This window comes from Oreochromis niloticus, linkage group LG7, assembly GCF_001858045.2.
Source record: "Oreochromis niloticus isolate F11D_XX linkage group LG7, O_niloticus_UMD_NMBU, whole genome shotgun sequence".
Classification (NCBI taxonomy): domain Eukaryota; kingdom Metazoa; phylum Chordata; class Actinopteri; order Cichliformes; family Cichlidae; genus Oreochromis; species Oreochromis niloticus.
The window spans coordinates 19,869,455-19,884,491 of NC_031972.2; the positions used below are offsets into that span (position 1 = coordinate 19,869,455).

Sequence of the window (15,037 nt, forward strand, 5' to 3'; positions counted from 1 at the left end):
CCACATTCAATGAGTTTTAGTGGCAGAGTGGTAGTTTTAACACAAACCTTAATATTTCCTTAACTTTAATGTAGTGTAGTGTAACAAAACCAACCATGGTTATTTGATATACCAGCTCATAAAGACTACAATCCTGCCAAAAGTGATGCCAAACCAAAAATTGCATTTGTGAGCAGTATTTGTCCATAGGTAGTGGCTTACTGGCCATCAGGTGTACTGGAACAAAATCTGATTAGCTGGTTTACTGCCAAAAAGTCCATAAAGGCCTGCCTGTCACTTACTGATCCTCTTTATCCGCCTGCTGTTTGGGTTATGCGTGAGAGCATATTGTTTTCTGAATTTCTTTCCCAATATCCCTGTTTAAAAAGGCTGTGTTGGAAGACCACAGTTAAAGAATGTGGCAATCTGGACAGAAAGGAATTTTTTTTCATACGTTTCAGATCATCAAACAGTCTTTAATGTTAGACTAATATAAAAAAAAAAATTATAAAATGCAGATTTGAAAAGATAAATTAATTCACCAAAACCCGTCAAAACCTACTTGGACCTATGTGAAAAAGTAATTTAGCCCTAAACCTAATAAGTGGTTGTGCAACTCTTGGTAGCAAGAACTGCAGTCACACTTGCTGCTGTGTCCTGCTGTATAACCCAATTGCACTTGAGCCTTAGGCCATTAACTGATGGGCGGACATTCTCCTTCAGGAATTTCTGGTAGAGAACTCAAAGAAGGAATTCATGATTCTCTCCATTACGGCGAGTCATCCAGGTCCTGAAGCAGCAAAGTAGCCCCGAACCATCACCCTATCACCACCATTTTGACAGTTGATATGATGTTCTTTTTATGAAACGCTGAGTTTTATGTTAGCAGTAACAGGCTGCAAACTCTGTTCCAGATTTTCTCCATTTGTGGACAGTTGCTAGTCATAAAGCCTTAAAAGTGGCTTAGTAACTCTTTTCAAAGTGATAGATATAAATGACTTTGATTGTTGTATGGTATGTTGCTTTTTGGGATCTTTTAGACTACTTCACATTGTCTGACAGTGATTCCTTGATTTAACATGTCTGGGTGTGTGTGACCAGTAAAATTTACTCAGCTTTCCAAAAAAAGGGGTTAAACACTTTTAACTACATAATTACGCATAGGACCAAATAGGTTTGGCTAACCTTTTTCCTGCAATAAAATCATCATTAAAAAGTTCAGTTTATATTTACTTGAGTTATCCTTTTCTAATGTTAAAATTTGTTTGATGATCCAAAACATTTAAGTTCAAATATGCAAAAATAAGACATCAGGAAGGGTAAATACTTTTTCACAGCACTCTAAAGTCTTAGATTGGATTAATTAAACTCTATGCTGTTCATTGATCTTTTATATGAAATGGCTGGATGAATGTTGTGATATTTTCTTGTGTCTACTTTAAAAAACGGAGCCATTTCAAGAGCTTTAGTTTTTCATTTAGCAAGGCTACACTGAAAGCTACTCTTTGACAGAATCCTGATGGTGCATCACTCCTTGAGTCAGTCTCAAGACTATAATATCAACCAATAAATTATTAAACGTTAAGTGATAAAATTTGAATGGCCTAGACAGGGCGGCCATTACACATTTTTCCAGGGTCATCCCTCTGTACAGGTCAACAAAAAGCACTTATTCTGAGAGCACTGCAATACAAAGGTTATAGAAGCCATCCCTGGCAAAATCTCACAAATGTATACAATCACTTAAAATGCACTTGCCTCTATTTTATTTATTATACTAGACCACTGTGACCGATCTGATGAGGAAATTTCAATATTGAAAATAAGGGGTGGTTTTAAACTTCAGTGCTACCCAAGGAAAGCAGCATCAGAAATGTAAATCCTAAACTGCTATGCACCAGCAAAAAGCTGCTGTAGCCCTGTCTGAACGTCTCTGTTTGTTCTGCAGTGCAATCTGTCCCACCAGCTGTAGAGAAGCCAGGATAAAAATGCCTTAGTTGAGGATGATGAAAGATTTGTCCTAATATTGGGAGAAAACAGAAAGCCAGTTGTCAGATTCTCAGTGGAATTCATGGCACTGATCAGCGCATGTGTAACTAATCACATGTATGTTACTGCTTTGTCTTTTCAATGCTAACTGAGACTTCAGCTGTTTGAAAGAAGATGCACTCATAACAGTCATAATGTATAATTTCCTTAATGTAACCAAGGGAGAGACAGACAGACAGACAGACAGACAGACAGACAGACAGACAGATAGATAGATAGATAGATAGATAGATAGATAGATAGATAGATAGATAAAATGCAGTGTGCCATGGTTATAGTGCTGCAGCCTCAGACTCTGCAAAATAAAGCAACATATCAGAGAAGTTTGAGTTATTGGAACGATTTAAAAACCCACAAGCTGTAAAGGAAGTGGCGTTTCACTAATTTATTGGAAATTCACCTAGCCTGGAAAGAGTTGATTAATTTATTTTTTTAAAAAGCACACTGTGAGGCTCATACTAGCTACTATTCATCATTGATAGAAGAAAAGAAAAACAACCCAAGGTTCATAGCCAGTCTGACAAAGAGCCATAGCTCTGTTGAACCTTGTATGTTCTTTTCTGTGGTAATGATTTCGCTAACTTCTTTACAAATAAAGTTTTACCCATGAGATGGAAAAAAACTCTTTTGCAAAGGTATCATCAAGTACAGCAGCTTTATAAACTGCAAATTTTAATTTAAACTCATTCACATCTATTGATCTCTCTTAGCAAGTCTCAAAATGTACTTTATCCAGACCATCACCATGTCTACAAACCGCATCTGTACAAGACTGTTCAGATAACTCAGATAAATTAGTGGTTCATTTTTAAATATGATCAATTTATTTTAGATTATATATCAAATATTTATCTCTTAAATTGGCCTAATGAAATTTAAAATGTGTTCATATAAATGATAAGTCTTTTTCACACACAAAAGTTAGTGATATTAGGAGTTCAGTGCGGTTCTATATATTTTCTGTTACTGTGCAGATGAAAGGCTGTTTACTGGATTTCTCTTAAATCCAGTACAAAATTTGCTCATCACATACAAAGTCCTAAATGATCATGCCACATAATACCTGAAAGACCTCATATAGCGCTTGCCTTGGACAGGTCCCCCTAAAGAGAGTTGATCTCAATAGGATTTCCAGGTTAAAAAAGGTAAATAGCTAATACTATAATAACCCAGCAGAGGTTTTCTCTCAGAATGGAGCGTTAGTTGTGGTTTGTAGAACTCCCAGAAGAGGAACGTGAGGAAGAGCCTTCAGCTATCGGGCTCCTCTACTGTTCAGCTGGCTCACAGTTAGGGGTCCTGAGACAGATGCCCTCTCTCCATTGAAGATAAGGCTTTAAACTTTCTTTTAGTTCCCTTTTTCTTTTTCCTACAGTTAGGGCTAGATCAGGTGACCCTGAACTATCCCTTGGAGATTTGGGATCATCCACTGTGAGCTTCTCTTTTAGTTCCCACTTTTTACACCTGAATATTATTGATATGACAGTATTAGATATCATTAATTGTCTAATTTCTCCTGCTGTTTATATGTTTTCCTTTTTGTTGTTGTTGTGGTTGTCTCCATATGCTATTCTTTTCTAGCTTCACTTTCCCTTTGACAACCAAGCCATTCACATAGAAAACTGATTATAAAGAATAGTTTAATTATGTTCTCTCTCTAATGGTGTAAAGTCTTTTCCTTTCAGTATAAAGTGGCTACAGGCGTGAACTGATATTAAATATATACAACTGAATTATTGAATAGTATGTTTGTAATCTGGAAGTAAAACAGTAGTGAATATGGCAATTACTGCACAATCAACGTGACAGAAATAAATCTAGGTACAATATTTCCCTGAAAAGAAATAGGTTTTACATCATGTGACATTCCGTTTCCTCTTAGGTACATCTCTAATAAATGAAGAGATCAGGGTGCTAGATAAATATCTGCCACTGTGCATGTTTGTTTTTCTCTGTACGGCAGGAGAATGTAGCTGTCATGAGGGTTATTCCCCGGATCCCGTTCATAAGCATCTCTGTGTGCGCAGCGACTGGAGTCGCAACGAAGGGTAAGTTGTGTTGTGTGTAGTTATTCCACTAATAAGATTCACTTGTACTTTGCATCCTTATGCATGACTTCAGAGCCAGTAGTACAACCACATCTATATTAACTTTACCTAAAATAAAGGTGAGCTGTTCACTGTGATGGATTTGCAGTTCTCTGCAGGATGATCATCTCAGTATTAAAATGAAAAGAAAGTTAGAAAGCTTACTACATGGTTTGGAAAATAGCAGTGTGCAGTTAATATGATAAAACATGCACTTCTACCAATACAGGCTTGAAGAAGCAGTCTTTTTAAAGGGAATCAGGTGCTTAGGTTGAAGAAATTAGAAAAGAGAAGGGACGTTATTGACAAAAAAAAAAAAAAAAAGTGGAGTGGAGGGCTGAGAATAAACGCATGAATGGGAAAGAAGTAAAGTCACTGAAGAGTGGCATGACAGGCGCCAAAATGATCCCTCTGACTCTGACCTTGTTTGACACTTAGCTGGTCTAACCCATCATTGGTCCCACATTGTTACTCACCAGCACCTGTCATCCCCTGGATTCAGTCCAGTAACCAATCAAATGCCCGTTGCTTTTTCTTTTTTTTAAGAGTAGCAGCAGACACAGTATAATCTTGTACAGCAGACAGAAATGTTAATTAAATGACAGTTTTTCAGTTTTTGTATTCAGTTATGTTTTATACATAATATTATATACACTCTGAAGTACTTAAAATGCTGAACTAAAAGGTTTCGTGCATGAAAAACAACAATATAAATGAGAAGACCTGATGGAATTACATATAAACATCTGTTAGATTATTTTAAAAATGCTGATAAATCGCTGTCTTTGATCATGCATTCCTTTATCGTCTTTCCCCTGTCAAGTCCATGGCCATATGCTAACTTGGAGAAAGGGTATGACCTAGTTACAGGAGAGCAGGCCCCGGAGAGAATCTTCAGGTAAGACCCTTCTGGTGCACCTCCTCAGCGCTTGACTTGTGCCGGCCATCTGTGGACTCTGTGGACACTCAATGGAATGAAAGTGGCATTTCTTGTGTCATCTTGTATGTGTGTGCATGAGTGTGACAGAGCATGGAGATGAGCACCTGGCAGGTGCACACAGACAAAGGCAAATGGACACACAAATACACCCCATGGCGGATCTCTCTGAGTCTGTAGAGAATAGCCCAAGGAGCAGGCCTGATTGGATTCCTTTAAAATACTTTTACTGCCATTTTTGTTACACTTCTCATCCTTGATGGGGTCATTGTGTTATTTCTTTTTTTATTTTTTCAAAAAGTGTGAAAGTGAAAATCTCAGGGTACACCTGGTTATAGAGATTTAAAAGAAAAAAATGGTCAATATGGTCAATTTTCCCTTTAGTTTTGCTTAACTGTGTAACTAAAGCATGGCACGCTTAAAGTTTTGATTTTGTGAAATCTTTCTCGATTTCATGCTCTCTACCCTTCCAATACGTAGGTAGGAACAGCTCTTTGTCACAGTTATCTCACTCCTTATCACAATGACCTTGCAGCGTTTGCCAGCCACTGTAAGTCCACTGTAAGAAATGAGGCGCTAAAGGCAAAATACCAAGCAAAACCCCGTTTCATCTTTCAGTAGTTAAAAGCACTACAGTAAGTTGGAGATAGGACTCGGGCATCACTGGCACACAAAAGCAGCAACTAAACTTTCATGGATTAAGCACTGTGTCAGCCGAGAGTCTGCGAGAGAAGAAAGACGAAGGACACCACATACACATACAGCTGCGCAACACAAATAGATTCAGCCGTGAACATGCTGATACAGATAGTCAACAAAGTGAGTAAAGATGAAGCAGCCAAATGGTTTTCTAGCAATGCTGTTCTGGGGAGGAGGAGAAAAGACTCTAGTGCTCTTCAGCTGGACAGTCTTATGACAGTGAATAGAGGAGCTAAACCAACTGCTTTCACAGATGGGGAGTTTTATAGGAAACCAGGGTTGCTGCTTACATTTTCCTTGAAAAGGAACAATGAAAAAATAACCACCTTGTGATATGAAGAAATGAGGGCCCCATAACAAATGTCTTTAAGAACTGAGATTTGTTATGTTAGTCAATATATTGACAGCGGTGTTTTGTACAAGTTGAAGGTTTCCCATGCTAATGTTTGGAACTGTGATCCATATGAAAGAAAAGTGTGGAAATAGTAAATGGACAGGTTCTTATATAGTGCTTTTCTACTCTACTGGAGCACCCAAAGCGCTTAAATCAACTTACCTCATTTTCCCATATTTATACAAGCACTTTTGTTCTGTGCCAAAGTGCAGTATGTCTGACATTCACACACGTTCACACTGATGAACACATTAGAGACCACCTTTTTCAATGTCTTGCCCAAGGATACTTTGGCATGCAGACTGGAACAGTCCAGGGATCAAACCACCAACCTTCCAATTGGTAGATGACCTGCTCTACACCCTAAGTTACAGCCGCCCAGACCTTGTACCCATTCAAGTTTGCCAGGTTGTAAGGGTTGTAAGTCAGCAATATTTAACTGGGAATAAAGTTAAATAAAGTAAAGATGGTGGCGAATGATGAAGAAATTCAATAATATCTTTTATGCGAAGTAAAACGAGAGATTCATAGCAAATACGTAATGCGAACCTTCTTGACAGGCCCTGTCTCTCTGGGATTTTGTGGCCTACAGTACCTGTCCAGATGCATTTGAGTGCATTATGCAAAGCTAAACCATGTGCTCTGCTATCATCATATCTGATGTTGTGTTTTCCCTGGAAACATGTCTGCAGGGTTGCCTGTTATGGCTATTAATCTTCACTCATAAGAAAGGTCTCTGGCAAAATCAGATTATATTCATAACACCCTGACCAGGTCATATAAACTGCATTCATAAGCAATGAACTGGACTTACATTGACGTTTTTTTAATATGTGTTCAAATATCTTTATATGTTTTATTCTTCTATTCTATCACATAATAAATGATGCAAATATCTGAGAAATTGCCCATGATCCGTATTAAACATACATCAAATTCTACATGTGAGACCCTCACCACACATCTTATATTTTAAACATATGTCTTTCATTGTTGTTTCATTGTTGTTTTCATAGAATCTTTTGCATGTTTCTCTGTCTGCAAATACTGCTGTGTTTGCACACAGTGTGTGCTTTTGTGTAAAACAAATTGTGGTTATGTGATGGTAATGCAACTGGCATTTATGTCTTGTGATCATGCCAACACAGATCATTCTACAGCCTGGGCCAAGGGCTGTGGCTGCCAGTCAGCAAAAGCTTTGTTGTGCCACCGGTGGAACTGTCAATCAACCCCATTGCCAGCTGTAAGACAGACGTGTTGGTTACGGAAGATCCAGGGGAGATCAGGTCAGTCTGACTCAATAACAAGTTGTGTCCAGCAACTGAAACAACCGGGCGCACTACCAAAAATGTACAGCTGGAAGATATTAAGAATGCTTTGGAGGCACAACGTTTTCTTCAGACCGATACGTTTTGGTTTATTTGACATGAAGTATCCACGTAGGTACTTTTGTTGCAAGTTCCTGTCTCTGGTTGACTGATGCTTACCTGATAGACTCATGGAGAACAACAAGTATCTTATAGCCTAATTTTTCATAGCCTGCAAATACTGCAGATACCATCTGGTGCAAATTGACACTCAGAGACCAGCAATATTCATTCATCTTTTGTTGTCCAGTTGTTGTTTCTCCCTTTTGCAAATAGATAGTTTTGTATGGTTGACTTGTAAAAAACTAGATGTGTAGCATCTGGCATTGCTCACATTTCAAAGGTGCTACCACTGGAAACAATTCAAAACAATAAAAAACTCTACAGTGGTCGAATAAACATCCTTCATCAAAATATAAAACACAACAAATATAATTGAATGAATACATTCAAGCTTTATGGAATTCTACATCTACATCTTGGCTGAACATGTGCAGTGACACAAGATTATTTTGAGCTATTTTCTATCACAAGGGATATTTATATTATTCAGTATATCAGGTGTGTAGTGTTTCAGTGGCACCAGCAGTGTATTCTGTTGATTATTTCAGCTATGTGCTTTTTAGCTAATTGTATAAAAAAGTATGTGTGTCTTGTTTAGCTAATTGCAATTCTTAATTCTTAATCTGTCATGTTTGGGCTGTGTGGCAGGCAGGAATGGACCCAAACGCAAACTCACGTGAACGGAACTTAAACTCAAAAGCACAGCTTTATTGCTGGGAAACAGATCATACAAACATTACAAAACTAAACTGGGAAAAACTAATTATAATGTGCACCAGGAGACACAGGGAGAATCACACGCAGCTAAGAGGGAGGACGCGACATGGACGCGGACATAAATGCACATAAGGATAACGAGAGACATGGGAACACGCGGGGAACACAGCTGACACATATAATCATAACGAGACAGGGCAGGAGCAAACACACATGACGCATACTGACGGGAGAATGTCAAAGTAAAACAGGAAGTACACAGAGGCGCAGACAGGAGGGGAGGAGAGAACAGGGGGAGAGCACAGACATAACGCGGGGAGAAAACATGGAATAAAACACAAGGAGGAGAAACAAGGCATGGGGACTCACAGATATGTGGAGGGGGACACAGGGGGTAAAGACATGAGGGGAATTGTAATAAACTAAACTGAACAACCTAGGAACCATAGAATAAAGAAAGGACAAAATACAAAAACACAAGAAAACTAAGAACGCTGGGTCAATATGACCCAGGACCATGACATAATCATTATTCCTGTATTTCTACCTTCAAAAACCAAAAAAGTACACTCCCTGGTACAAACCATGAATCTTTCTTATGTTAGGCAAATGCACGACTACACTAATAAAGTACATAAAAGCTGTAAGACGTATGAAAATACAGTTAAAAGTCCAAAATTTCTGCTTGTGATTTTTGGTGGTGAGCAGCAGATCAAACAAGTTAAGAATTATAAATGGCTTCAAGCAGGCCTGTGAGACTCATTTAGACACTCAGGCACTGAGCCATGGCTCTGTGCTACATGCACACATTTCTGCATCCCTGCCATTCAAAGACACTTTGTATATAGTTTATGTTATGTAATATTCAATACCAAACTGTAACTTTAGGCTTTTCCAAGGAAGCAATTTTCGATTCAGTGTTTTCATAAATGCCTTATTTTTATGCATTTACTACTACTAGAGAGATGACAGATGAGGTTTAAGGCCTGGACAAGTTTGAAACCTTTTCTCCTTCACAATGGAAAATGGCTGAAAATTAAGCACCAGCACCCTGAAATGGATAAGTGGGAGAGAATGGATGGATGGATAATTCTTGAACACATTTTAACCCCTTCTGAGCTTCAGTTTGCTTATTAATTTAAATAAAATGAAATATCACATCTTTAGCATTCATGATCCCTTGGCCATTCAAAACATTTTGAAGTAAAATTTGTCACTTCACACACCGGGTGCTTATGCTTTTGACTTTTGACAATTTGAAACTAAAATGTCTGCAGTTCACATTTTGGTTCCATCATCTCATAATATGACACCAATGTGGAACTTCTGATAAGTAGTTAAAGCATGCTAGGCTGGTGAAAATGTGTACGTCAACTCAGGTTTCACTAACAACGTCACTCTCGGTTCTTGGCTAGCATTGTGTTAGTGTGCTGTCTGTGCAGATGCTTGCAAGTGCATATACATACATGTACACTCACAAGGATGCGCACATGCATGATGCTATTTCTAACCTTAACCCTAACCTTCAAGGGAAAATTATTCTTCGGTGGCTACAATTTACAAGTCTTTGTTACACCGCTTTGATAAAGTATATCAGGGCAACTATGTAGTCAAGTTTGTTTGACTGACAAAATTTTGTTTGTTGCCAGTGGTAAATGTTATTATTTGAGCCATTTTAAATTATAAATTTATTAATAAATTATTAAAAATTATTAAATTAAATTATTAAATTAAATTTAAATTTAAAACTTTACTCAGATTAAAATTGCTACATTTTTACTGTGCATAGATAACAGGTCTAGTCCCTTTTTTTTTTTTTTAATTGAAAGCCATTATTTTAGGGAAAATGTCTGCTAACTTTTAATGTCAGCTGGATTGGAACAGATTGTAAATTCAGTTTGTTGTGGCAGTTCTGTTGCTCTGATAAGGTATTATGGCAAACTGGAAAATTAGCTAATACAGCAGAGTTCACTGCAAAAGGAAGTTTTTTGTTCGGTTGTTTTTTTAAATTATATAATTTCAGAAGCTTGACATTTGAATAATAGTTTTGTCTTATGCATGTGTATGACATCAACATTGTAAAAAGCCATTTAATCTTATAAAAAAGTGTCTGACCATTCTAGTATTTCTCAAGCTCCTATAGCCGTATCCTATATTGTATGCTGAAAGTGTCACAGGTAACACTGCACCACAGAAATCAACCCATAAATGGAAAAAAATAACCTGATAAACATCAGAAAATGTTCACTTTATCTGACTGGTGGATTTTTTTTTAACCATCTCTGCAGTTTTGTTTTTGATATCAAATTTTAAAGTAACTGTTTTATAATACAAAAACTCTAAATTGGAGTAATTACAGAGTACAAATTTTATACATTGCTGCATAAATCTGTCTTTCACAGGCTTTATGAAATTGCCTCAGGTGCACAGAAATCCCAAGGCAATTGTACACATGCTTATTTTGACGGAAGCGGGAGCATGCTTCTCGATTAATTAGCCTGGGTTTTTCATTTACTTTGAAATACTGCTATAATCAGTGATGTGGGTTAAAAAAAAACCAGGATATTTTTGTAGAGCAAAAACAGTTTACAGCCATATTTCTGCCACACACTGATCAGATCAGATTTTGAATATTTATAATTGAATCGTGAAAGATCAGCCTTTCCATTTAGCCAAGAGGAAAAGCAATTATTTTAAAGCAATTATCTCCTTTGTGCATTTTGTTTTTCTTGACTTAAGTGCCACTGTTACTGCATGATGAATAGACCTTGGTGGGTTAAGCACAATTTTAGTTGGAAATTGAACACTTCAGACAGAGCAGGAGCTTAGCTTTTGTTTACTTTGCAGCACAGGGGTTCGATTTAGGTTGAGGTGTAACTTAAGGTGTAATGTGACTACATGAAAGTGCCATTTTCACATCCTGAAATTACTCCTATAGCTGCTTTTGGAATGCACATTCTGCCTCTCAGTATGAAAGCTGTTGTTGTTAACTTCTAGATGTACTATCTAAGACATACAGTATACACATTAACCCTTACACATAGAATCACAACCATTTAGACTCACCATCCAACATTATTTTCCATGTTCCAAGACTAATTTTGAAATAACCCCTAGAATAATAAGTCGATGTGCTGTATTTAGTTTATGATTAGTTTTCATAACCACTGGAAACTAAACAACCTGTCACACTGTCATGAATTATGCAGGCAGCTCATTATCCAAAACATTTTTGTGGGACAAAGTCCCGTGGGAGCTTTTGGGTTTCTTGCTGATGTTCTTTCCTTAAGTGCTGGTGAAGGCACTGATGTAGTCAGTTAGTCATGATAGACATGTTGATGTTGAAAGTGGTGAAAAGTAGTGTAGCTCTGACTTTTAAAAGTATGCGTCTCCATTTTCCATTTTACCACTGTCAATCAGCTCACAGACACTGACATATACAGTATACAGTGACAGTCATGGTAAGTGTCAACTTGAACATACCTTTTCATGCTATAATATCCTAAATCACTTAGGCGTCTTTCTCTTTTTTAAACTTACTATTTCTCTATTTCTTGTGTTCCTTCATACAATGACAAATAACTTTTGGATATCCTTGGGACTGAGCATCGAAATCACAGAGTAATTCATTTTTGTTCCTTATGGGTAAGCAAATTAGGGCACGATGAGCAGTGCTGCCTCAGATAAGCAAAGTCAAGGCCAATCTTGGCCAGAGGTAATGGCATGTTCTTTTTTTCTGTGTGTATCTGTGTGGGTGGGAGTTTTGTTATTTTTTGTTATTATTATTATTTTTTTTTCTCTCATTTTCTCATCATAAAAGTGGGAAAAATAGAGACAGTCTTTACTCAGATACTCTGTTAAGTTAAAGTGAAAAGTACAGGCTCTTAACAGTACTCTAAATAAGAAAGTAACAAGTATCTCTTTAAAGGATATTTCTACCAGCTATTTACTTTTTTACAAAGCTAACCTGCATTTTAGGATAATATATTATCAGTGCAGTAATATTAGTAAATCAGAATACAAATGTTATTCCAATCTAAATTGTAATTCTAAAAAATGTACTCATCTTGAATCTGTTATGCAGGACACAACCAGTGAAGGAAAATTAAAAAACAACAGCTCAATATTCTCAGCCTTACATTGTAGAGGGTGACTTTGCCTCTATGCCTAAACAGCAAAATGACTAAAGTGTTAAACTGGAATTCAGCAGGAGGGAGTACCCAAGGTTTGTTGTATCTTCAGTTGTAGTGGCTTCGTGTGAGGAAAACACAACTCGCAATAAGAAGCAATAAGGAAGCACACACCTCTACCAAAGCGGCTCGCTCTCTGGGAAAGTATTTATTTGTAACTTTTAAACACATTTTAGGAAGTTTGTAATGCAGTGAAAACAAGTGCAAAGTGCAGCGTTTGTCCTGGTGAAACTCATTTGAATATATTTGACATTATTTTGAGTATCATTGTTTATGTGGCTATAATCCATGTGCAGCATTAATTTCAATGTTTGAATAAATAATACTTATATAGGAACATCATATATGTATCAAAGTTATATATTTAAATGATTATCATCTTTGAAATGCAACTCATGCCAACGTGTTGTTGTCAGTCTATAAACCTATTGTCATTTTATATCTTTTATATCTATATCACTGTGAACTTCAGATCGATCTATTTATTGACCTTGTGACATATTTTAAATCTTTATACTTTCTATAAGGTACCAATACACACCACACAAGTTATAAGATTTTTTTTTTAATTTTCAACCAATAAATCATTAAGTTGGCCTTGAACAAACAGGCAAACACTATCAAAAACATAACTTCCTTAGCAGAGGTAATAACTTCTGTTGGTAACTGCAGTAGTTTTTTGTGTGCATAATGTGATGAGCTAACCTGCGCTCCTGCTGCTCTGAGCTTTACTGCTCATTGTAGATAAACTGAAGGCAGCAATATGCAAGTAGATGTTACATCCCCTACTAATTTAGTGTTTATGCTGTCTTCATACCAGACTCTCTTTTGCCGCTCACTTTCTGTCTTTCTAACATCTCTCTCCATCTCTGAGTAAAGTTATCTCTCATTCTCTTCTGTCCCAGGGAAATATAGCAGCTGTATTTTTAGCTAGCAACACACTGTGCGACAGATTGCACACAAACAGTTTGTATGTTTGCTGATATTTGTTAAGGTGATAGAAACATTACATTTGAAATTACAAAAATTCCTCTTCAGTATCACTAGCAAGATGATGAAGTACTGTGACCACAACTTCTGCAGACATCTGCACTCATTCTGGCCCTAGTGTAGCGCTATAAATGATACATCAGTTGTACAATTTTGTCTCTTTTATCCCTTTGTGTACGATATGCTCCAGTGATGGAGGAGGTAAAAGTAAAAAATTTCCACAAGAATAAACTCAAGTACACATAACTGAAAATTCATTATAGCCCACCGCTGTTGACAATAAAACACATGTGAGTTTTAATGACACAAGACTTAAAATACAGCATGTTGCTGGAATGTTTGATACATACATTCATATCAATACACTGCAACAAAGAGTGTTGATGCAGGAACAGATTAAAGAGCCTTCCTGATTTCTCTCTCAGTACATATATTTATGGTAGTTTCAAGTGATGCACACTGCAAAGGGGAAAGCAAATAACTCCTTCTGTTGTTCATCTATAAAGGAGTTTTTATATTGTATTTTACACCAAACTGTCTATAAGACCATCAAAAATTATTTCAGTTTTTCTCCCTTTAGCCCTATTATAGTTCAACTTTAATTATTTCACATAGTCCCTGGTATTTAAAGCCAGACGCTGCAAGGAAGATTATTTCTGGCAAATATCAATACTATATTTCTCTATATTTCTTTGCTCTTAGCTCTGGTTTATTATTAGTATCAATTAGTATAAAATTCATTATGCAAGAATGAAAGGTGTAAGTACAGTACATGCAACATTTTGAAATTGCACATAATTCATAAAGCCATAAAATAAGAGCCAATACTAATTTATTTATGTACATGGACTTATTTGTGTGAGCCAACTAACAAGTACAAATGGTGACTTAGCTATTAGTAAAGACTGTCTTTATCACTAGTTTCTGTTTAATGTAAACACATGTTATAGTATTAACATTCAATCTGGGATCCATGTACAAAGCCTAAAGATTGTTTTGCACTGTTCTGCTGAGTTGAGTGTTTGATCTTGTTAGCGCATCAAAAACTCAGCGTTGACATTTAGGTTGATCCTTTTATTTAGCTCAATGCATTCAATACATACAGGTCTTTTTATTCAGTTCTCACATTGTCATATTTTTGTTTTTTGTAAGTTGTTGATATTTAAAAGTCAATTCTCCGACTCACTGCCTCACTTACTGCAATTTAAAGCTACCCAGTTATCCTGCATTGCATTTCTACTGATTTTTATTTAACCGAGGTCAGTATTCATAAATGTTTCACGGAAACCTAAATACAAAATGATTTAGGCCTCTAAACTGATCTTGAAAATAGGATTTTTGTCAATAAGGAATAATAGCTCTGAGTAGCTGGTGACACCTCAAGCTAGTGATTAATGATCTCACTCACCATGATCAAGTGAACCATCAAAATGTGCCATTGCCAATAATTCAATACAACTGCATGAGTTTCAGCCAATGGAAAAACGGACATAAATTCACTTCCACACTCTCCAAATATACGTCAAAAAATGTTTTACAACTACATAGTCAAATCAAACAATTGATGC

General features: G+C 36.7%; 1 protein-coding gene across 3 annotated transcripts in view; it reads left to right on the plus strand.

Moving 5' to 3' along the window:
• Positions 1 to 15,037, plus strand: part of astn2 (astrotactin 2) — a 292,012-nt gene that overhangs the window by 160,221 nt on the left and 116,754 nt on the right. For all 3 annotated transcript variants that reach the window (XM_025909010.1, XM_005459486.3, XM_003454979.4), the window contains exons 8-10: positions 3,989 to 4,073; positions 4,936 to 5,010; positions 7,291 to 7,428. In XM_025909010.1, coding sequence (XP_025764795.1) covers positions 3,989 to 4,073; positions 4,936 to 5,010; positions 7,291 to 7,428 — 298 coding nt within the window. The remainder of the gene's footprint in view (positions 1 to 3,988; positions 4,074 to 4,935; positions 5,011 to 7,290; positions 7,429 to 15,037) is intronic.